The following is a 24,642-nucleotide window of genomic DNA, read 5'->3' on the forward strand; positions in this document are numbered from 1 at the left end:
CTGAATTACTCCACAAGAAAAGTGAAAAAAGTGAAGCAAAAGCAAGAGTTACCACAGGAGTGTGTGTACTCCGCTGTGAGAGCAAACCACACACAGCACCACGCGCCCGTATGAGCTTTGGCTTAGCTCAGCTTTGCATGTTTTTAACAAATGTTGTGCTGTTAATTACTTTGCTTTATATTTTGCTTTCAAAGAGCTAGTTGTTGATGTGAAAAGCACGAAAGAACACTGCTTGTTGCAGAGGCATGAGGAGGCGACTGAGAATGGCTCAAGTTGATAGAGCCTTGGTGTTCGGATCAGGGGGTCACAGGTTCAAACCCCACTGCAGTCAGCATGTCGTTGTGTCCCTGGGCAAGACACTTCACTCCAAATTGCTCCTGTGGGGATTGTCCACAGTATTGAGTATGTAAGTCGCTTTGGATAAAAGCGTCTAACAAGTAACAAGTAACATGTAATGTAATAAACTTTTCAAACACCCGGAGAGAATATGTGGGTAACCAATGTTCATCAAAAAACCAAGGCTGCATCTAAGATAAGCCATTAATTGTATTACTGTGCATTGTTCTTGTAGATGGAAATGATTGAAAATGTGTACCCTGAATAATCATCACCCAGCAGCAAATGCAGTGACTGGGAACAGTTTGGAACATTACTGTGTAGAATATATGAAAGTAAAAAGGTTTGCTAATATTGATTTATTGACAAAAATGACTGGTTACTTTTAGTTCTTTGACGGATAAAACGGGTTGAACTTTGCATGAACTACATATCATTTTCAAAAAATGATTGTTGTATGTACATTTAGATATATGGCACACATATTTTAAGAAAAATAAATATGTTTGCTGTAATTGTACTAGTTTTGTAATAACAGAAGAAGAAGAAACATGAAAACAGAAAACAATCCAAATGACTGCTTTTCACCAAAAAAACAGTAATGAAGCTAAATTTGCTTTAAAAGACAAAAAAACAAGACCTTTTAATGCCCCCTGGTGTATGGTACGGAGATGAGCAGAAAATAGATTATAAATAGAGGAAATAGAGTCTTCCTGCTTTGTTCTACCAAGTTGATAAAGCCAAAGGGTGTATGGCGGCATAGAATCAGTGTGACGACAGTATACAGTAGATGGCAAAAAAGTTCAACATACAGAAATGGAACTAAATGTATTTTTTATTTAAACTCATTCAATATCACTTAAGCATAATAAGAAAAAAAAACATCAAACTAACATTGTATGAATAATGCAAGCTAATCCCAACATGTTATAACAGCTTTAAACTTAAACACATTAACATTATATCACATTTGGTACAAAGACATCTAATACAGTTCAGTTAAAAGGTGCCGTCTAAGATTTAAATCCAATATACTACTAGCAAATATCTACTTACACTCCGCTAGCTGACTGCAATATGTGTCTATGCTAAAAGGAGAGCTGGTTTGATCCAGCCAATCAGCATCAGGGCGTTTATGTCTCTGCAGAGGACAGGGGAAAGGAGGGCCATGGATGTGTAAAGAGAAAGGCAGTGGGAGCAAGAGGCAGGGTAAATACGAAGGGGGTATTTGTTTTAAGATCAAATATCAACAATCTTTCTTGAGAATCGCTGACTCCACATTTGACTCAGATCAAAAAGCCTTGGCAGCCGTGTAGCCCCCGGGGCCAGTTTCCATCACGGTAAAGACGACAGCAGAATAAATCCACGGGTCTTCATTTCTCTAAGGAAATATATTACAAATTATTTGTGATGACAAACCTGATCGAGTTGCATCATAAGCCTTTTGCAATGTTGATCTTACCTTTACATTCCTTTTTGCAACATTTTCATGCAGGGACACAGCAGCTACAATATGTAAACAAGATAAAAACAAATAAGGAAGACCTAGTTTGTAAAAACAATGATATTAGTATCATCTAAATAATCTGTTATTCAGTGAGGTAACGTCTATTACCTTTATTATGGCAATAATCACACTTGTTTCTCTTGATGGCGTGAATAAGGATGGCTATAACAATCACACTAATGGCCGAGACCACAGACGGCAGAAGCAGAAATACATCGCCAGTCTGTAAATCACCAAAAGACCGTAAGCCGGTTCCTGAAACATGAAAAGGAAAATGCAGTAACATTTAGTTAGAGTAAAATAAAATGTACCACCACCAAAGAAGATTTTAATTTACTGTCATTATTTTCCTTACAATCGCTCTAGATTTGATTTAAATGTAATTTGAATTTGACGTCTAATCAACACGTTATATGCAAACGTCCCTATCAAACACTGAAACAAACGTGCGTTAAACCACTTGGATTGCTCATAACCTAACCTATGATATATACAGCAATCGATGTTTGAACCCGCACATGTTCATTTTATTCCTACAATCAAATATCAACAGATATTGACTAGAATAATTTTAAAAGATGGGATGGTACATTGACAAAAACAGTCTTGTATCTAATAATTACTCTGTCACTGTTAATTTATTTTTTCCTGACCTCAAAAGCAGCCATAAAAGGGAGAAAACTGGTTAAAACAGATAACGATACTTTCACCTTAAATGTTCATTTTTGTTTCATTTTCAATTAACATTTCTCCACATGTGACCACAGCACAGTAGTAAGCCACAGTAACAGGCAGGAAATAAAACATTCTGAAGTAATTATTATGATTGAATAACTTTCAATGTCACAAACGAGCTGAGGACCAAAATGCAAAACACGGGGAAACCAGGGATAGTCTGTAACCAGCTTTATTGAAGGCAATAACTGGTAGGAGACGAAAAGGCAGGTAGTAGGCAAAGGGCTGGTCGGGGACAGGCGAGGGTTCCAGGAGAAGGCAAGACGGGAGTCGCAGGTACAGACCGGGTCAGGGAGCAGGCGTGGCAGAATAGTCCGGGTACAGGCAGGGTCAGGAATCAGGCGAGGCAGGCAGGTCAGGGACAGGCAGGGTCGGAACCGGGAGAGCAATCTGGGAAGTAATGCTGGAAAGACTGGCATGCTGCAAAGTACGATCTGGCACTGAGGTGAGAGTGAAGTGGGCCTATATCCTACTGGAGCTGATGGGTGTAACAGAGTGAAAGAGAGACAGGGTGTGGCTACCAGGTGACTAAGGAATGTTAATGCAGAAAATAGGTGAGTGAGAAAGCAGACTGTGACAGAACCCCCCCCTTAATGGACGGCTCCCGACGTCCAAGACAAACCTACGGGGAAAAAAACAAATAAATAAAAAATCAACAAAAAACCTACAGACACCGGGTGGAAGGTGGGGGTATGGGAAAGGTTAATACTCATCTGAGAATGCTCTCTCGGCCTCCCCCTCCTGGAAATCCTCGTCCTCCTCGACTGAAGACGCCTCCCCCTCCTCCTCGATGAAGCCCCCGGTCCGTAACCGACGAGTACCCCCCGGCTTAACGCCTGGCTGAGCGTGGGTCCTAGAAGGCTGCTCCGGGTAGCGCAGGTGGAAGTCCCGGATGAGTTGAGGGTTGAGGATGTGACGAGCAGGAATCCACTGCCTCTCCTCAGGACCATAGCCCTCCCAGTCCACCAAATACTGAACCCCTCTTCCTCTGCGTCGGGAACGAAGTATACGACGAAGGGTATAGGTCGGACCCCCATCGATCATCCTAGGGGGTGGTGGTGGGGGAGCGGCGGGAATCATAGGACTCTCCCGGACAGGTTTAATCCTAGACACGTGGAAGGTGGGATGGATCTTCATGTTCCGGGGCAAACTCAGTCGAACTGCTGCAGGGTTAATGACCTTGACGATCTCAAAGGGTCCAATAAATCTGGGCGCTAACTTTTTAGACTCCACCCGAAGGGGAATGTTTTGAGTGGAAAGCCACACCCTCTGGCCTAGCTGGTACACAGGTGCCTTGGTGCGTCGGCGGTTCGCTGATGTGGCGTACCGGTTAGCAGACTGAAGCAGAGTAGTTCGAGCCCGCCTCCAAGTCCTCCGACAACGTCTGATGAAGGCCTGGACAGACGGACAGTCTTTCTCCAATGCAGAGAACAAAGGGGGTTGAAACCCGTATGCACACTGAAAAGGGGAAAGACCAGTAGCGGAACTGATGAGTGTGTTGTGGGCATACTCCACCCACAGGAGTTGTTTAGACCAGGTCGTAGGATGATCGGAAGCCATGCAGCGGAGAGTGGTCTCCATCTCCTGATTCTTCCTTTCAGTCTGACCATTGGCCTGTGGATGGAAACCGGAGGTGAGACTGACCGTCGCCCCGATCAGTTCACAAAACTCCCTCCAAAACACAGAGGTGAACTGGGGCCCCCGGTCGGAAACCACATCAGTCGCCAGTCCGTGAAGGCGAAAAACGTGGAGAAGCATAAGTTCAGCCGTCTCCTTAGCTGACGGGATCTTAGGCAGGGGTACGAAGTGAGCCATTTTACTGAACCGATCCACCACCGTCAAGAAGGCAGTATGTCCGTGGGACGGTGGAAGACCAGTCACAAAGTCCAACGAAATATGTGACCATGGGCGACGTGGAACCGGTAATGGATGAAGGAGGCCAGCTGGCGCTTGGTGAGAGGGTTTGTGCCGATTGCACACAGGACAGGCGTTCACAAACTCCCGGGTGTCAGCCTCCAGCGTAGCCCACCAGAACCGCTGCAAGACCATCCCTCTGGTACGTTGAATCCCAGGGTGGCAGGAAAGTCTGGAGCTGTGAGCCCACTGAAGCACCTCAGCCCTCAAAACCTGAGGCACAAACAAACGGTTAAGAGGACAAGAACTAGGACCGGGTTGGTCCACCAACGCAGTCTTAACCCTCTCCTCAATCTCCCAAGCGAGAACACCGATCACTCGAGGAGCAGGAAGAATAGTGTCCGGGATACCGCAGGTGTCTCCCTCCCTCCCGAACTGCCGGGACAAAGCGTCGGCCTTCACGTTGCGGGAGCCCGGGCGGTAGGAGAGGAAAAAATTAAACCGGGTGAAAAATAACGACCACCTGGCTTGCCGGGAATTCAGTCTTTGTGCCGACCTGATGTATTCCAGGTTCTTATGAAATGGCAGTTCTGTCCCCTCAAGCCAGTGTCGCCACTCCTCCAACGCCAACTTGACTGCTAGAAGCTCCCGGTTCCCCACGTCGTAGTTTCTCTCCGCCGGACTCAATCTCCTCGAAAAGAAAGCACAGGGGTGGAGCTTCTGATTCTCACCAGAGCGTTGTGACAGGATGGCCCCCACCCCTACGTCAGAAGCATCCACCTCCACCACCAACTGACCAGCAGGGTCTGGTACCTGTAGGATAGGAGCCGACGTAAACCGGCGCTTGAGGTCCTGAAAAGCCTCCTCTGCTGCATGGGACCATCTAAACGTTACCTTAGACGAGGTCAGGGCGGTGAGCGGGGCGGCCACGGTACTGTAGCCACGGATGAACCGTCTGTAAAAGTTAGCGAATCCTAGGAAACGCTGCAGCTCCTTCCGGGAATCAGGAACCCGCCACGAGGTAACCGCTGAAACTTTGGAGGGATCCATCTCCACACTTCCTTGACCCACGATGTAGCCAAGAAAGGCGACCGAAGAAGTGTGAAACTCGCACTTCTCCGTCTTGACAAACAGCGAGTTCTCCAGAAGTCTCTGGAGGACTGTCTGGACGTGATGGATGTGTTCCTTGAGGGTCTTTGAAAAAATCAAAATGTCGTCCAAATAAACAAAAACATAACGATCCAACATGTCCCGGAGTACGTCGTTCACCAACGCTTGGAAAACTGCAGGGGCGTTGGTAAGTCCAAATGGCATCACCAGGTACTCGTAGTGTCCTGAAGAGGTGTTGAAGGCGGTCTTCCATTCATCCCCCTCACGGATTCGTACCAGGTGATATGCGTTTCGTAAATCCAGCTTGGTAAAGATTGTTGCTCCCTGTAGTAACTCGAATGCTGACGAGATGAGTGGCAGGGGATAACGATTCTTTACCGTGACGTCATTCAGACCCCGATAGTCAATGCAGGGTCTCAGGGTCTTATCCTTCTTCGCCACAAAAAAAAAAACCCTGCTCCTGCGGGTGACGTGGAAGGACGAATAATTCCCGCAGCCAGAGAGTCATTGACGTACGTCTCCATGGACTTCCTCTCCGGTGCCGAAAGTGAGTACAACCGCCCCTTGGGTGGGACTGCGCCCGGATGTAGCTCAATAGCACAGTCATAGGGCCGATGAGGTGGGAGAGATGTTGCCTTAGTCTTGCTAAAAACCTCCTTAAAGTCCAAATACTCCGCCGGAACCCCTGTGACATCCGGAACCAGGTTAATATCCACAGATAGTTGAGGTGCAGCGGCCTGCTTGAGGCAAACCTGATGACAGGAAGAACTCCACCCTAGGATGGACCCAGTTGACCAGTCAATGTTCGGGTTGTGGCGGAGGAGCCATGGATAACCCAAAATCAGAGGAATCTTGGGGGACCGTAGCACATGAAACTGGATTGTCTCATGGTGGTTCCCCGACATGAGCATATGGACCGGTGTCGTCTGGTGAGTCACCGTTCCCAGCAGGTGACCGTCCAAAGCATTAGCCGGTACCGGCTGGGGCAACTGAATCTGTTGAATGCCCAGCTGTAGTGCGAGCTCCTCATCAATGATGCTGACATCTGATCCGGAGTCGATAAACACAGCCAGAGCCTGAGATGTGCCTCTCAGGAGAAGTCGAGCATGGCACAAAGGTCTTCCATTGGGGATCAGCTCAGAGGTTCGGCCCACCAGTATACTCCCCATTACTGATGGGCTCTGCCTTTTCCCGGACAACGGGAAACAAAATGTCCAGCCTGACCACAGTAAAGGCATAAATTCCCTCTTCGACGTAACTCCCTCTCCTCAGAGCTAAGACTGGTACGACCCACTTGCATGGGCTCGACCTCCCCGTACCGTGAGTCAGAGTAGGGATGGGAATTCTCCGCCGAAACCGGAAGTTGAAATCTCCCGGAAACCGGAAGTTGTTGTCGCGAGCGGCGGCCCGCCGCTCGTGTCTGTTGCTCTTCTCTTCGTGTCTGAATTCGTCTGTCGATCCGAGAGGTGAGCTCGATCAACCCATCCAAGGAAGCAGGGAGATCATAGGAAACCAGCTCATCTCTCATATAATCCGCTAAGCCTCTCAGATATGCGTCACTTTGCGCCGGCTCGTTCCAGCTACTACGGCGGCTGCTGGTGCGGAAGTCAATAGCGTAATTCACCACCGTGCCGGAACCCTGGCTCAAGCTCAGCAGACCTCCGGCAGCATCGGGACCCAGACGAACGGAACCGAACACCTTCCGCATCTCCGCGGAAAAAACAGCAAAAGAGGCGCAGGCTGGAGTCTGCTGCTCCCACTCTGCAGTACCCCATAAGCGGGCTTTCCCCGTCAAATGATTAACGGTGAAAGCTACGCGAGCCGCCTCGGAGGCAAAGGTGTGTGGCTGCAGTGAAAACAATATGGAACAGTTTGTGAGAAAAGGACTGCATCCCTCAGGCTCACCAGCGTAGCGTTCCGGAGTTCCCACACGAGGCTCCGGAGCGTATCCAGTCGATCCAGAGGCTGGAGTGAACATCGGAGCTGCAGGCGGAGGGACGGTAGCAGCCATGCTAGCGGCTAGCTGTTGTACGGTGGCGGCCATCTGTTGCATCTGGGAGGCCAGGTAAGCCAGCGCTTGTTCCTGGGTTGAGGTTGCCTGGTGGGTCTCGGTAGCTAAGGTAGCTATCGTGACCTCCTGTCTTTGGATGGCTTCCTCAACCCTCTCAAAGCGGTCTCTAGGAGACCCGGTGTTTGCTTGGTCCATTTCTGGCCAGATCGTTCTGTCACAAACGAGCTGAGGACCAAAATGCAAAACACGGGGAAACCAGGGATAGTCTGTAACCAGCTTTATTGAAGGCAATAACTGGTAGGAGACGAAAAGGCAGGTAGTAGGCAAAGGGCTGGTCGGGGACAGGCGAGGGTTCCAGGAGAAGGCAAGACGGGAGTCGCAGGTACAGACCGGGTCAGGGAGCAGGCGTGGCAGAATAGTCCGGGTACAGGCAGGGTCAGGAATCAGGCGAGGCAGGCAGGTCAGGGACAGGCAGGGTCGGAACCGGGAGAGCAATCTGGGAAGTAATGCTGGAAAGACTGGCATGCTGCAAAGTACGATCTGGCACTGAGGTGAGAGTGAAGTGGGCCTATATCCTACTGGAGCTGATGGGTGTAACAGAGTGAAAGAGAGACAGGGTGTGGCTACCAGGTGACTAAGGAATGTTAATGCAGAAAATAGGTGAGTGAGAAAGCAGACTGTGACATTCAATATGTTTACATTATACGTTGAAAGGAGTTCGAATCAATGTCTCAATTAAATAATTGTTAAATGTAGTTGTAGCTCCCACTCTTGGTCACCCCCCTGAACAAACAAATGTAAAGACTTAATATTAATATACATTAACATATAAATATAATTGAAACAACACTTCAAAACGTACTTGTCTCCACTGTAGTTCCTTCTCCAAACAGGATCTGTCCACATGTAGCCACAGCACAGTAATACGTCCCGGTATCAGAGGAGTTGTGTATAGTTTTGGACAGACTGAAGACACAACTGCGTTCCTTTTGTTCCTCACTGGGAGTGTAAATGATGCTTGGATGGGATTCTCCTGATCCAGACCTGAACCAGTACACATTGTGTTCGCCTTGACACTGATCCGCGTTTTCTTTGTTTTTGGAGAGGAGTGAACACTGGAGAGTCACTGAGTCGCCGGGCTGGACTGACTCAGTCTCCGGACTTTGCTTCACGTAGATAGATTTCTTCAGGTCTTTATGATCTGTGTGATGGAAAAAATTAAGAATAAAGTAATCGCTTTTAAGGATTTTACAATGTAGCAAATTAAGTCATTGAAATGAATATACTTTACCATTTATCTGAAAACAAATAGAATAATTTAATCTTAATTGTATGTCTAACTGAATTTGTATTTAAATTTGTATTAATATCCAACAGATAATTTAAATGATACTTTACTTAAACATGACCAAAGTGCAGCTTTGGATCCGACATGAAGCATTTAAAAAACGAATTCTAATGAAGTAGATCAAATTTACCTTTTAGTAACAAATATTTCCCACTCCATTCAGGATTGCTATAACGCACTGTGATTAAGCAGTGATACATTCCTTCATCTTCTGGGATTGTCCTCCGAATCGTCAGGGTGCTTAAATTGTTATAGCTTTTTACCTCCAATCTTGAGTAAGAAAACTCTGGTGCAAACTCAGGTTTTGTAGATCCGAGCAGTGTCACAATTAATGTCAGAGTCTCTCCAGCATTTTGCTTGAACCAGTAGATCTGTCTATTGATAAACACAGTATAAGGCAGAGCACACTTGAAGGTCACAGATTCACCAAGAGGAACTGTAGTCACTGGAACCAGCGTATCTGAAATAAATGACAGAATACAACACGTGAAACAGTACATACATCATGCAAGAACACAAAAGTTAACCCCTATAGTGGGCATGCACATTTTTACTGAATACTTGCTCTTACATCCTTGATGAAGAAAAAGCAGTGTTACCCATAACAGCAACATCTTGATATTGTCTCTTGTTAGGAAACTTTGGGGTATTTCAGTGAGTACAAATGTTGAAGTCACATGATCATGATTGTGTGTGTCAGAGTGTACCATGCATCTGATTGGCTGTCATAGAATCAAGATTGAAAAGTGCACTTCCTGTCTCACTTATTGTGAAGCATATGATCTAATTTTTCTCAATTTACTGAGAAAGCTGTTAACAGGATTACATTGTGCTGCCAGAGACAAAGTAAAATAGTAAAGAGTAAAATAGATAAGGTAATTCAAAGTTTCTCTTGAGTGTTGTTTTAGCAAGAGACAGCTTGCTACTATTATTGCTAGCGTGTTTAGCAACAAACTGTAAATCTCACTATTGTAATAGGAAATGGAATTCTCTTACAGTAGATACTTCGCTTTGGTAGCTTTTCTTTTGTCACTGTTTTTTAATCTAAATGTATAAAGGATGTGTAAAGAGACATTTTAGATAGAGGCAAATGGGGCAATATATGGAAATATAATTTAGGTAAGTGCACTTCCTGTCTTGGTGGTCCCATTCTGATCTGTTTGAAGCATATCACTTCATTCTTCTCAAGTTATTTAAGCAAATCTTCCAATAAAAGTTTTCTTTGTAAACTGTAAAGACAGCTTTGGACGACAAAATCAATGACGGTGAGTATGAATGAGTAAATGATGAGGCTCCATAAACAAGTGCTAGACTAGTCTTAGTTATAAGGAAAATGGATTAACAAAAGCCTAGGCTAGCTGTCAAATTAGCTAAACTGTGCTTCCAGTGAAGACACCAGACACAAGTATCACCAGTAAAAGATGTTATAATGGCGCAGTTCCACTGCAGTGCGGAGCTCGCTTTAAGCGTGCCGTCCCCTTTTTTGGTTGTGCTTCCACTAGGCCAATTACCGGCGCGGCACGGCGCGGGGCCACTTTTTCACCTCTTTTCTGGCCCTAGAAAATTGTGGTTCTATCGGGGCCAACAAACAGGGCTGAGTCGGGCTGAGTATGCTAAACTAGAGAGAGGAGCGCTGGCAAGAGGGCTAGAACTACAACAAGATGGACATATTTGACCGTGATTTAATTGTAATACACGTTTCAAAATGATGCCGAAGTAACAACATACTGATACCGGTTAGTAAAAACCATGAATTAATGCTTTGTCAAGTCTGCAGACAGACGGCAGGCGAAAAACCTTTTAAAATTCGTGTTTTTCTAGATGGAGATTGGCTAAGCTAACGCAGTATATGCCCCGACCGTCCACACTCACAACAACGGCCTATACAGACATAAATAAAGCAGCGACTGTATTCACCATGACACAGGCAGTCTGTGGTTTGTACTTGTTTAACTTTTGTCGAGTTTCTGAACATATATAAGGAGCTGTGAGCTCTGAGTGCTAACAGCTAACTGCTGTGTTGTGTTTCTGGATTTCTCATTGAAGATGACGTCACGGCTCCGCCTACACTGCGTTACTATAGTAACTACCCCAGTTCCTAAACTGTAATGGAAGCGCAGCATGAAGTGAGTCGGCCCTGTTAAGGCCCAACGCGGCCAAGCCGTACCGAGCCGTACCGAGTGTGGCCGAGGCCGACCGTGTAGTGGAAATGCGCCATAAGAGTCATTAAAAACTAATCTCATAATGACGCACTCAAGTAAGAAAAGTTTACAGATAATTCTGTTTACTTGAAATGTTGTTTAGGCAAAAGCTAGCTTAGTCCAGATGGGAATCTGGAGCATCCTGGGGCGGAGCAGCCTTTTTTTCCAGAGAACCATACGTGGCTATAGCAGCTCTTTTCATCCGTCATTCCTCATCATAAATGTAAAAGGTTTGTGGAATAATAAATAAATGCAAATGTATAGAGAAGCTAGGGCGGCAAAGGGCGATATATTGCAAACGTTTAAGTGGTATCGATCCTTACGCATTAGAAGGGCTTCTAGCTAATAAATCATTGGCTCACCGTGCAAAACTACTCGTTATTGAAAATGGGAGTGAGGGGTGAAGGGGGATGTCCGGTGCCTTGCTCAAGGGCACCACGGCAGGGCCCAGGAGGTGGACTGGGACCTCTCCAAGTAACAGTCCACACTCCATATTTAGGTCTGATCGGGGACTTGAACCGGCGACCCTACAGCTCCCAGTCCTACTGACTGAGCCATTGCCGGACGTAGCAAAAAAGTTGCCTGTCAATAGAGTGATCCATGGATGATGTGTCTTTGACGGCCAAACCTTGAAGTTAGCATTGTAGTAGTTCCCTTGACCAAAACCAAATGGGATTTTGGATTATAGCAGAAAAAACATCTTTGTGGTAAATAGCAGAAGTTAGATGCTTACATGAGGCCATAAATAGGGCGGCTCAGGATTGTCCACCAATCAGATGATGGTGGTTATAAGCCCAGTGGTCAACATGTCAAAGTGTCAACATTTCTTTAGTCGAGACACTTCTTTGCAAGCTCTTGCGGGCCACATAAAATGAGGTCGCAGGCCGGATTCTAGCCTTGAGTTTGACACCCCAGATCTAGGTTTACCAAATAATCTCCTATTTTGCTCATTTCTTTTGAACATCATAGGTGTAGCAAAGTTGACTAAAACACAAACAACTCAATGAAAGTGGTGATCAGCAAATGTTATATGTTCAAATGTCCACTGTGGAGTATATCATTAGGCTTTGAAGCAATACAATCTAAAACACAATATTTATGAAAGATAAAAGTAGTAAATCGGTCAGATTTTACCCGAACACGACGGGGGGATTAAAATGAAAGGTGACTTCTCTACAACACCATTAAAGTGGTAGGTTTATTTAATAGTTGGGGTAAAAATCATGCATAACTTATATGTGTAGTGCTGTGTTCACCAGAGCAATTACAGCCAAGATGGTGATCAGTGAGGGGGAGTGTTTTACACTTAACTTTATGACCTTCATGAGTGCACCATTTGTGTACTTTATACTGCATCTTGCCATTTTTGGCATTTGGACACTCAAGCACTCAAAATAGCAGATTTAATTACAGAAGTACGCAAATAAAGACATAGCACTTAAGTACTCTCTGCTATTAAATTCTGATCAATGTAGTTTTGAAACTCCAAAAATCACATCATTAACAAGTCCCTTGGTATGAGGTAAAACAGTTATGAAATGTTGAAATGTCGAAATGGGTTAAATATGCCAAAAGAAAGACAAAGACGGATTAGGTTTCTTCAGCTTAGTATTATAAAAAAATCATTTAAAAAAGGAAGCAAGAAATCAACACAACTCCCAATTGCGGTTAGATGTTTTTACAGAGCATTGGCCGAGACAGTAAGTAGATGACGGTCATGGAAGAAGTAAACAGATTTGAACATTCATAATGTATACAAAATGGCAGAGGAGAACATCTTGAAACGGTTATGTCTGATGGCCCTAAATAAATCATAACAAAATCATTCCCCCCATGATTTTTAACATTTTCTTTAATGAAAAACACACTTAGTTAGTATTTTAAGATAAAAGACGACACATACAAACACATGGAATCAAATATTGGTGGAACATCGAATAAAAGAGAATATCTGTTTGCTGCTATTTTGGCTTTTAGCATTAATCCTAATTTAGTGTAAATCTTTGTCAGAGGTCAGTATTATCAACCAATTTACATTTTTAATAGACTCACATTCACATTCAGCATTTAACTTGAGAGTACACACTTTCTTCAGTCTCCATCTCTCTCTTCTTCCCTCCTCTTGTAGCCTTCCTTCCAGAGAAATGCAACGCAGAATAGTTCAGATCATGTCCACCTTCAGTCTGTGCAGCAAATACAATCTCCATTATTAAAAGACAGCTTTGTTGATAATGATTGTTTGATTACAGAATTATAATGGTCTATTATTTATTTGTAGCGGACTGCTGCTAAGAGTAAAAATCTGTTGCCATAGACACAGTCCTGATATCCAAACACAGCAAGTTGACTAGCTTTTTAAAATGATGTTAAACCAATATTAATTGTCAAAGGATTTACCTCTTTAGTAAGAAGCCATGTATGATGAGAATTATGTTAATCAAAATAACCAAAAAAGAAAGAATGTCGTATGATTACTTACAATATCATGCACAGGTTGGCTTGAGTTGTCATGTCTCGAATGCAAAGCGACGTTTTCATTTCCTAAATATGAAAAGAAAACATTAATATTATGAATTTAAACTGAGTTTTCAATAAAGATCCCCATCAAATGGCATAACTTCATATTATCTACATTGCATTATGGGGGTTAAGCATATTTAACATAAATGGAGCAACCAATATGGAGAATCGTGCTGCAGATGTTTGCTGATAAATTCATATAATAATAAAATAATCGGCGTATTAAATTACATTTTTGACTAAATCAACAAAACGTACCTTTACATCGTGAACAACCTGCTCTTGAAGTCCAGCGGCAGAATAAAGTAATGTTTCCAATGATAGAAACGGCCAAGCAGAGTATTGCTATCGCCAGCGCTATAACTTCAGAGCTTGCATTTCGCTCTAGACAGCAAAAACATTAAACACATTAATGATGTGGTTCATTGGTTCATAGACATTAACGTCCATATTAAACAAAATACATCGGAATAACATACCAATTTTCAGTTTTGTTACATCTCCAAATAATATCTCTCCACATGTGGCCACAGCACAGTAGTAAGTCCCGGCATCAGAGGAGCTGAAGTTCTTTGAGAAGCAACTCTTCTGAGTGTCCGGTAACTTCTCACATTCTTCTTGTCCCCTTCCATCAGTGTAGATGATGCTAGGACGAGATTTATCTGAACCAGCTCTGAACCAGAACACACTGAGGTCTCCTGGACATGTTTTATTCTCAGATTTAGAGAGGACCGAACACTGAAGGGTCATCGAGTTTCCTGGAGGAGCTGGATCAGATAATGTCGGCCACTGAACAGAATAGTTTGAAGTCCTCCGAGTGTTTCCTGAAAAATACAAAACTGTTTAAAAAAATGGATCCCATTTCATCTGACATTTGTAAAAGTATTAACATGAATCTGCTGATATTTAGCAAATGTGGAGCTGCTTTATTAGTAGAGATTTCCTCAAAGTGAAATTAGATTGTTTAAATATCGATTAGAGCTTCAATAAAGATAAAGCAGAGCATATAACGTAATTACCAAGTTTTAACCATATATTTAAAGATATAGTGCATGGCAGAATTGGCAGCACTTTTAGTGTTGAGTGGTTAACACTGCAATGTTCTCAAAGATATATAACATAGCTGGTAAATAAATCAACATCCAAAGTAAATACAAATATCTGAAAATAAATAAAATAATTTCATCTTAATTGTATGTCTAACTGAATTTGTATTTAAATGTGTGTTAAAATGCAACAGATCATTGAAATGTTACTTTACTTAAACATTACCAAAGTGTAGCTTTGGATCCGACCTGAAGCATTTACAAAACTCATTCTAATGAAGTAGATCACATTTACCTTTTAGTAACAAATATGTTCCACTCCATTCAGGATTTCCAAAAGACTCTGTGATTAAGCAGTGATACATTCCTTCATCTTCTGGGTTTGTCCTCCGAATTGTCAGGTTGCTTAAATTGTTATCGCTTTTTACCTCCAATCTTGAGTCATTAAACTTTGTTGCAAACTCAGGTTTTGTAGATCCGAGCAGTGTCACAATTAATGTCAGAGTCTCTCCAGCATTTTGCTTGAACCAGTAGAGCTTTCTACTGCTAAACTCAATAGTAGGCAGAGCACACGTGAAGGTCACAGATTCACCAAGAGGAACTGTAGTCACTGGAACCAGCGTATCTGAAATAAATGACAGAATACAACACGTGAAACAGTACATACATCATGCAAGAACACAAAAGTTAACCCCAATAGTAGGCATGCACATTTTTACTGAATACTTGCTCTTACATCCTTGATGAAGAAAAAGCAGTGTTATCCATAACAGCAACATCTTGATATTGTCTCTTGTTAGGAGACTTTTGGGTATTTCAGTGAGTACAAATGTTGAAGTCACATGACCATGATTGTGTGTGTCAGAGTGTACCATGTATCTGATTGGCTATCAGAGAATCAAGATTCAAAAGTGCACTTCCTGTCTCACTTGTGAAGCATATCATCTCATTCTTCTCAACTTACCAAAGTCATTTTAGCACATTTTCCAAACCAGGTTAGCTGTTAACAGGGTTACATTGTGCTGCCAGAGACAAAGTATATCCAGTTAAAGAACATTATGTTCTCAGAGTAAGAAAAACGAACTAATGAATGTAGGATATATGTGTGTACACAACAGTACAAATAGTAAAAAGTAAAATAGATAAGCAACAAACTGTAAATCTCACATTTGTAATAGGAAATGGAATTATCTTAGCCACTTCGCTTTGGTAGCTTTTCTTTTGTCACTGTTATTTTAATCTAAATGTATAAAGGATGTGTAAAGAGACATTTTAGGCAATATATAGAAATGTAACTTAGGTAAGACATTGATCCTTACAAATTACAGGGGCTTTTTGCTATTGTTAAGGTAACTGAATGTTAACATTTTACATTTTCTAAGCATGCATAATTAATCTACCTGTGTCTTGAACAATAAAAAACGTGCAGTAACGTTATCCTACGTTAGTACATTTAAAAAATGTTTTATTAATTGTGAAGAATGTTATGTTACTCAGCAGTTTCTTTGGTCACTTTAATTAAACAGCCAGTGGATGTCACTCTAACCCTTACCCCTCGATTCCACCGGGTCGGTCTGCGTCGCGTCACGGCTGCGCCGCGGTTTTGGTCCGGCGTCCTCCGGCGTCATACCCTACCGGGCTTGTTTCAGAAGCATTTCAGAAGCGGAGCGTCTTGCGTGCCGACATGAATCAAAGATGTGTTGCTGTATTTTAGTGGTAAAAAAATGCATTCATCATCATAATTATTCTATATATATAATTTACACAGTGCCTGTAAACCGGAGGAGAACGCTGGCATTTCTCCTCCTACTTGAAAGACAACGGAGGGATAGGGTCTGCAAAATTAGTTTAATTGGGGGATGGGCCGGATGCTCTGACCGTTCCACTTCCTGCCCGGCACCTCTGCAACGCCTCGTGTCGCGTCGAAAATAGACTTGCATCCTATTTTGAGATACTGCTCCCACTAAGGTACTAGTGAGTACATAAAAGTAGCCCAGCAATTGAATGATTCAGATATGTGTCTTTGTGCGCTGGAAGATAGCAATAGTTGCCTCTACCAGAATCAAATGGGATTTTGAACTATGGCAGAGAAAAAGTTCTCTGGCAAAAAAAAGTATGGAACTTAAGAATTTTGTTCAGCAAGAAAATCTTCAAAAATAATCATAACTTTAAAAATGTATACATATAATAGTCAGCAGTTAAGCGCTAACGCTATAAAGAGGCGGCTGTGGCTCAGGAGGTAGAGTGGTCGTCCTCTGACCAGAGGTTGGTGGTTTTCGTGCCCAGCAGTCAACATGTCTAGAAAGACTAGAAAACCACTATTTACATCTTTACACAAAATACACCAAGCTCATGTAACTGCTAAAGGCAGACTTCAGCATGCTGCCGTTTAATGAGTCTCAGTTAGCGCTTTGTTAGCGACTACCTTTTTTAAGATACGTAACTTCTTAAAAGTTCAGAAGACTTGTATTTACTGATGTATTTTATGCTGTAGACTTTAATAATCATTTAAGCCCTGAGCCTGTTTTTCAGGTCTCAGGCTCGAAAATGACATTCCCAGAACAAATGACCATATCTTCCCTTCTAAAAGGGTTAAATTAATAATCTTTTTTCTCAAAGTAATGATAAACCTGTGAGTTGGATGTAGAAAAGTCAGAATCAATATAAATGTTTTTTATTTTAAAGAAAATTCAGATTTTACATAGTAAAAAACAGTAAATTATAGTGTCCGTCCAAAAATTCTTTTTTACTTATAGTGAAAACCACCCTTGGATGATGGGTTAGTAGACTAAAAGCTTTAGGAATCCAAAGTACAACATATAATAAGTACCCTGCATCAAGATTGATGCAAAACAAGTGACATTTTACCTTTTTAGAGAGATTTAGCAAAAAGAAACCACTTCTGGGGTCATTTGGGTGGATTTTCCATATCTCTGGCCCCCATTGCTCGATTTTGATGGTTGACACCTCTTTCTGACCGTTAGAGCCAATAGAATCGAAGGGGGAGTCCCGCACACACACACGTTGTGAAGAGAAAGGGTGGGGGCTTCGCGCATGTAATTTTGCATCAGAGTGAACCTATAGCTAGCTTTGACATCTGGAAACGGAAAAGCAGTTTTAACCTGTTCCACTCTGAGCCTGTTTTTCAGGTCTCAGACTCGAAAATGACATTCCCAGAACAAATGACCATATCTTCCCTTCTAAAAGGGTTAAATTAATAATCTTTTCTCAAAGTAATGATAAACCTGTGAGTTGGATGTAGAAGTGTCAGAATCAATATAAATGTTTTTTATTTTAAAGAAAATTCAGATTTTACATAGTAAAAAACTGTAAATTATAGTGTCCGTCCAAAAATTATTTTTTACAGATAGTGAAAACTACCCTTGGATGATGGGTTAGTAGACTAAAAGCTTTAGGAATCCAAAGTACAACATATAATAAGTACCCTGTATCAAGATTGATGCAAAACAAGTGAAATTTGACCTTTTTAGAGAGATTTAGCCAAAAACTGGGCCATCTGGGGTCATTTGGGTGGATTTGACCTATCTCTGGCCCCCCTTGCTCGATCTGGTTGGTTGACATACCCTTGTGACCGTTAGAGCCAATAGAATCGAAGGAGGAGACTTACATAGACACACATTGTAAAGAAAAAATGTTGCCGCTTCGCGTGTGGAAAGCGAAACTAAACTGGAGGAATGTCTCCTTCTGGAGTTTGGAAACTAAAACGCAGTTGTATTGCTTATGGATTATCAGAAATAATTTCAAAGAAGGCACAGACACATAGGATGAACCTATGGATTAACTGCAGCATCGTTTTTTTATCGTTTTAATGCCATTGAAGACCACTTTTGACCAAGGTAAGTCATATTTACATGTTTAGCTTCTTGGCTCCACATGTGATGATGTACGCTTTCGTTGATAGCGTCGCGAATGTTTATCACTGAGTGTTGAGGTGGGCACCGTTAGATTCAGTGTCTCCAGGACACCAAAAAATAGTGTTTGGTTGTGCATCTAGGATAAGTAATAAGGGAGTTCTGAGTGAGTTTATGTGCCTTTGTCGGTCCCGTTTTTTCGATCGAGGCTAATTCAGAGGCTGAGTGCTAGCATTGTGGGTTTTTTTTGAAAAAAAAAATTAAAAAGATCAGTTAGCTGAGTTTCTTCCCGTTACATGGATATAACACATTCATAGTTTTATTCAATATTAAGATTCCTTAGACGTTGTTTCCTGCAAATGACGCGTTTATCCGCCCGGTACCGGGGGGAAGGCGTGAAACAGGTTAATGCTTATGGATTATCAGAAATCATTTCAAAGGGACACAGACACATTAGATTTGTGGTGGCTCTACTCTTCAGCCACCTCCCTTGTGAGTGTGTGTTCCCTTTCCCTGTCTGTGTGGGCGTGGTGGCTGTCACTCCTGGCTCCCGGCTCAATCTCCACCTGCTGCAAATCTCCACCTGGTGCAATCAGCTTTACACACCTGATTCCCATTCAGCCATTTACTAATGGTATATCAGCGGAGGCTCCACAACATGTCAGCGCCAGATCGTTGTTTAAACCCCAGTGGTAACTCTCAGCCTTCTTAGCCGATTTAAAACTATTTCTCTGTACACGGAATACTTTTCTCATCTGTTTCTCTTATGCTCCAGGATCACTATCCAGCCGCCTTGTTACCATCACCTGCCGCCACCAGTCATCATTCCAACCGGATTACTCTCCACGCTCCTCCACCTCACAATAAACCTTTTTCCAACACTCTGCCGTGTCCTGCGTTTGGGTCCTATCGGATATCGTAACAGAACGATCTGGCCAGTATGGACTCAGCGGACACAGGCCACCAGTCCAAGACTGCGGACGAACTCAGCCAAGCCCTGGCCAATCAAGGTGCTCTCGTGGGGCATCACGACGTGGTTCTCCGTGAGGTTGTGGAGACTCTCCGGAACCTCTCCACTAACGTGCAAAGGATCGGCACACAAGTGGAACTGCTCACCTCCCAGTTTTCTCCCCCGCAGCCCGCTGCACAGCCGACAGCTCCTCCCCCCGCTCCTGCCGCACCTCTCCATCAGCTACGAGAGGCTGTTATTCCTACACCGGAGCGATACGCTGGAGATTTGGGTATTTGTAGAGCCTTTTTGTTCCAGTGTTCGTTAGTCTTTGAGCAGCAGCCTAGTACTTATCACACAGATGGGGCTAGGGTAGCATATGTAATGAGTCTGTTGAGGGGGAGTGCTCTAGATTGGGCTACAGCCGTTAGGGAGAGCCAGCCACACATTTGCTCATCATTTGATACTTTCATTTCCGAAATGAAAAAAGTTTTTGATCACCCGGTACGGGGGAGGGACGCTTCTAGGCGCCTTCTTTCTCTCCGGCAGGGCTCCCGTAGTGTAGCCGAATTTTCAGTTGAGTTTAGAACAGTTGCTGCTGACTCAGGCTGGAATAACGAGTCATTGCAAGATGTTTTTCTTCAAGGGCTGAACGAAGCAATTAAAGACGAGCTAGCTGCTAGGGATGATCCAGTTAGCTTGGATAATTTAATTGCCACAGCTATCAAGATTGATAATCGCCTCAGAGAGAGACGCAGGGATAGGAATAGCCGTCACCCCAATCCCAGCTACTCCTCACTTGATCCCCGAATTGGCACTGCCACTGCCCCAATCTCCAGATCCTTTCCGACTCCTTTCTCGGTTTCACCCCCCGAAGATGAGCCCATGCAAGTGGGAAGGGCCCACCTCTCACCATCTGAGCGGGCTAGAAGGATCCAGGCTGGGGAATGTGTTTATTGCAGCCAAACCAGTCATCTAGTTTCCTCCTGTCCTAATCTGCCAAAAGGTCAGGCTCGTCAGTAGCTGTGGGGATTCTGGCGAGCCCTTCCTCCTCTCTCAACCCCCGACCCAGAACGCAGCTAGAAGCCGTTCTTTGCTGCAACCAACAGTCACTACCCCTGCTCGCCTTAGTGGACTCGGGGGCAGACGAGAATTTTTTGGACATTGACATCGCAGCTCAGGCAGGAATTCCCTGCGAAGTGTTGGATTCACCTCTTAATGCCAATGCTCTTAATGGACAATTCCTGGCCCAAGTCACTCACCGCACCAAGCCAGTAAACCTCATTCTGTCTGGAAACCATCGTGAGTTTATTCAGTTTCACCTTATTTCCTCACCTCATGCTCCCATAGTGTTGGGTCATCCCTGGTTAAGAACACACAACCCCCAGATTGATTGGATAACTGGCAAAATCATTAGTTGGAGTTGTTTTTGTTTATCCTCATGCCTGCAGTCTGCCCTACCGCCAGCAGAGGCCGCCGCTCCACCACCCAAGATCGAGCCGCCTGACCTGTTATCTGTCCCCATGGAATATCATAGCCTAGGAGAGGTGTTCAGTAAACAGCGAGCTCTTTCTCTTCCTCCTCATCGACCCTACGACTGTCCCATTGACCTCCTTCCCGGGGCCCCTCTGCCTTCCTCACGTCTGTTCAACCTGTCTCGCCCTGAGAGAAAATCCATGGAGAGTTACATCCATGACTCCCTGGCTGCTGGTGTCATCCGCCCATCCTCCTCCCCGGTCGGTGCTGGGTTCTTCTTCGTGTCCAAGAAGGACCGCTCACTGAGGCCCTGCATTGATTACAGGGGTCTCAATGCCATCACTATAAAAAACAAATATCCATTACCCCTCATTAACTCCGCCTTTGAACCCCTCCAGGAAGCCACCATCTTTTCCAAACTGGACCTCCGCAATGCCTACCACCTCGTCAGAATCCGTGAAGGGGACGAGTGCAAGACTGCCTTTAACACACCACTCGGTCACTTTGAGTATCTGGTGATGCCTTTTGGACTGACGAATGCCCCAGCAGTTTTTCAGTCAATGGTGAACGATGTACTCCGTGACCTCCTCAACCGGTCAGTCTTTGTCTACTTGGATGACATTCTCATTTTCTCCCGTAACAAGGAGGAGCACATTATCCATGTCAGGCAGGTGCTGCAGAGACTCCTTGAAAACAGACTCTTTGTGAAGGCGGAGAAATGCGAATTCCATGTCAACACAGTCTCATTCCTGGGCTACATCGTTGAGGAAGGAAAGATTAGGACCGACCCTGAGAAGATCCAAGCGGTGGCGGGGTGGCCCAAACCAACCTCAGTTAAACTGCTTCAACAGTTTCTTGGTTTCGCCAATTTTTATCGGCGCTTCATCAGAGACTACAGCAGAGTGGCGGGCCCTTTAACCAGACTCACTTCCCCTACAACTGGTTTTTTCTGGACTCCAGAGTGCGATGCAGCCTTCTCGGAGCTAAAGAGACTTTTCACCACTGCCCCTGTGCTCATCCACCCTGATTCCTCTCGCCAGTTTGTGGTGGAGGTCGATGCCTCCAACACCGGGGTAGGGGCAGTTCTTTCCCAGCGCTCGGAACGAGACCAAAAATTACATCCATGTGCATTTTTCTCTCGCCGCCTCACTCCAGCTGAGAAGAACTATGACGTGGGTAACAGAGAGCTGCTGGCTGTCAAACTTGCCCTAGAGGAGTGGAGGCACTGGCTGGAGGGAGCCGAGCTCCCTTTTATTGTATGGACAGACCACAAAAACTTGGCGTACATCCAATCTGCCAAGCGCCTTAACTCTCGTCAGGCTCGATGGGCCCTGTATTTCGGCCGCTTCTCATTCACCCTTACCTACCGTCCAGGGTCACGGAACCTCAAGCCGGACGCTCTCTCTCGCCAGTTCGCTTCCGAAGGACCAGCTGCCAATCCAGACACTATCCTGCCTGCCTCCTGCGTGGTGGCGGCTGTTACCTGGGAGATTGAGTCATTGGTTAAGGAGGCTCAGCGGGCGCAACCTAACCCAGGTAACTGCCCAGCTAATAGTCTTTTTGTGCCTACCCCTGTTCGCTCCAAGGTCCTGCAGTGGGCACACGCCTCCCGTCTCTCCTGTCATCCTGGTGTCCATCGCACACTGTTTATTCTAAAACAACGGTTCTGGTGGCCTTCCATGGCTCAAGACACCAGGGCCTTTGTTGCTGCCTGTACAGTATGTGCCCGCGCCAAGTCCTCCCACCAATCTCCCTCTGGCCTGCTTCGGCCGCTGCCGGTACCTAGGCGTCCTTGGTCGCATGTGGCCTTGGATTTTGTCACTGGACTTCCACTGTCACAAGGAAATACCATCATCCTAACTATTGTGGACAGATTTTCCAAGATGGTACACTTTGTTGCTCTTCCCAAGCTTCCCACAGCCCGAGAGACTGCAGATCTTCTGGTCAATCATGTTGTTCGACTCCATGGGATTCCCACCGACATCGTCTCTGACCGGGGTCCCCAGTTCATTTCCCACGTTTGGAAAGCCTTCTGTCAGGCTCTGGGAGCATCAGTGAGCCTGTCATCTGGATATCATCCTCAGACGAACGGGCAAACGGAACGGGCCAACCAGGATCTGGGGGCGGCTCTTCGCTGTGTGGCTTTCAGGAACCCTTCGTCATGGTGCCCACATCTGCCATGGATCGAATATGCCCACAACTCCCTGCCAAATGCAGCCACAGGTATTTCACCCTTTCATTGTGCCATGGGTTTCCAACCACCCCTGTTTCCATCCCAGGAAGAGGAGGTTGCTGTTCCTTCCGTTCAGACCCACCTTCGTCGCTGTCATAAGGTGTGGAGGGATACCCGAGCCGCCCTGCTCCGCTCCGCTGCCCGCAACTGCCTCATCGCAGACCGCCACAGGACCCCGGCTCCCAACTACTTACCAGGTCAGAGTGTTTGGCTTTCCTCCAAAGATCTCCCACTCAAGACAGAGTCGAAGAAACTCACGCCACGTTATGTCGGCCCCTTCATCATCGACTCAGTTATCAACCCATCTGCAGTAAAACTCAAGCTTCCCCCACACATGAAGGTTCATCCGACATTTCATGTTTCTCTGTTAAAACCTGTTGCCAGCAGCCCCTTGTCTCCTCCAGTGAGTGTTCCCCCACCCCCCCGCATCATCAATGATCACCCAACCTACACCGTCAGGCGATTGTTGGACGTTCGTCGCCGTGGAAGGGGATTCCAATATTTTGTGGATTGGGAGGGCTATGGTCCAGAGGAGAGGTCTTGGGTTCCCCGGCGAAACATCGTGGGCGCGTCCCTGGTTCGGGACTTCCACCGGGATAACCCTGGTAGACCTGGTAGACCTGGTAGACCGCCTGGAGGCGTCCCTTAAGAGGGGGGTACTGTGGTGGCTCTACTCTTCAGCCACCTCCCTTGTGAGTGTGTGTTCCCTTTCCCTGTCTGTGTGGGCGTGGTGGCTGTCACTCCTGGCTCCCGGCTCAATCTCCACCTGCTGCAAATCTCCACCTGGTGCAATCAGCTTTACACACCTGATTCCCATTCAGCCATTTACTAATGGTATATCAGCGGAGGCTCCACAACATGTCAGCGCCAGATCGTTGTTTAAACCCCAGTGGTAACTCTCAGCCTTCTTAGCCGATTTAAAACTATTTCTCTGTACACGGAATACTTTTCTCATCTGTTTCTCTTATGCTCCAGGATCACTATCCAGCCGCCTTGTTACCATCACCTGCCGCCACCAGTCATCATTCCAACCGGATTACTCTCCACGCTCCTCCACCTCACAATAAACCTTTTTCCAACACTCTGCCGTGTCCTGCGTTTGGGTCCTATCGGATATCGTAACAAGATTAACCTATGGATTAACTTCAGCAGCGTTTTTATCGTTTTAATGCCATTGAAAACCACTTTGGAGAGACTACAGAGCCAAGGTAAAAATGTTAGCATTTTTAGCTACCTAGCGTCACCTATTTTGATGTCCGTTTTTGCTTATAACGTCGCAAATACGTATAATTCAGTGGTACTGTTGGTGTCGTTAGATTCTGTGTCACCTCACGATGTGAACATTTTATTGCCCTATATTGTGGGTTCATCTATACAGAAGTAATACAAAAATAAACGTCTCAATACCGTCGTGAGACTGACAAAATCTACCGCGATTTTTCAT

At 44.8% G+C, this 24,642-nt stretch overlaps 1 protein-coding gene and 1 gene segment (V, D, J or C); both read right to left on the reverse strand.

Annotated features, from left to right (window-relative positions):
• Positions 1-1,916: 1,916 nt before the first annotated feature.
• Positions 1,917-8,987, reverse strand: LOC117490907. The segment is given in 3 exon segments: positions 1,917-2,098; positions 8,416-8,754; positions 8,963-8,987. Coding segments are annotated over 3 exon segments (537 nt in total).
• Positions 8,988-12,726: 3,739 nt separating this feature from the next.
• On the reverse strand, positions 12,727-15,447 carry LOC117491224. Its single transcript, XM_034141106.1, has 6 exons — positions 15,405-15,447; positions 14,964-15,293; positions 14,102-14,446; positions 13,881-14,006; positions 13,582-13,643; positions 12,727-13,285 (listed from the first exon to the last, which is right to left on the reverse strand). Exons 1-6 carry the CDS (start codon positions 15,445-15,447, stop codon positions 13,163-13,165), a joined length of 1,029 nt encoding a protein of 342 aa, XP_033996997.1. The 3' UTR covers positions 12,727-13,162.
• Positions 15,448-24,642: the final 9,195 nt, after the last annotated feature.

The sequence above is a fragment of the Trematomus bernacchii genome, unplaced genomic scaffold (genome assembly GCF_902827165.1).
Source record: "Trematomus bernacchii unplaced genomic scaffold, fTreBer1.1, whole genome shotgun sequence".
NCBI lineage: Eukaryota > Metazoa > Chordata > Actinopteri > Perciformes > Nototheniidae > Trematomus > Trematomus bernacchii.

Coding starts and splice junctions, on each gene's coding strand:
- LOC117491224 (XM_034141106.1), bottom strand. CDS start 15,447: ATGTTGCTGTTATGGATAACACTGCTTTTTCTTCATCAAGGAT. Junction 15,294..15,404: donor GCTTTTTCTTCATCAAGGAT/GTAAGAGCAAGT, acceptor CATTTATTTCAG/ATACGCTGGTTCCAGTGACT. Junction 14,007..14,101: donor TGTAACAAAACTGAAAATTG/GTATGTTATTCC, acceptor TTTGCTGTCTAG/AGCGAAATGCAAGCTCTGAA.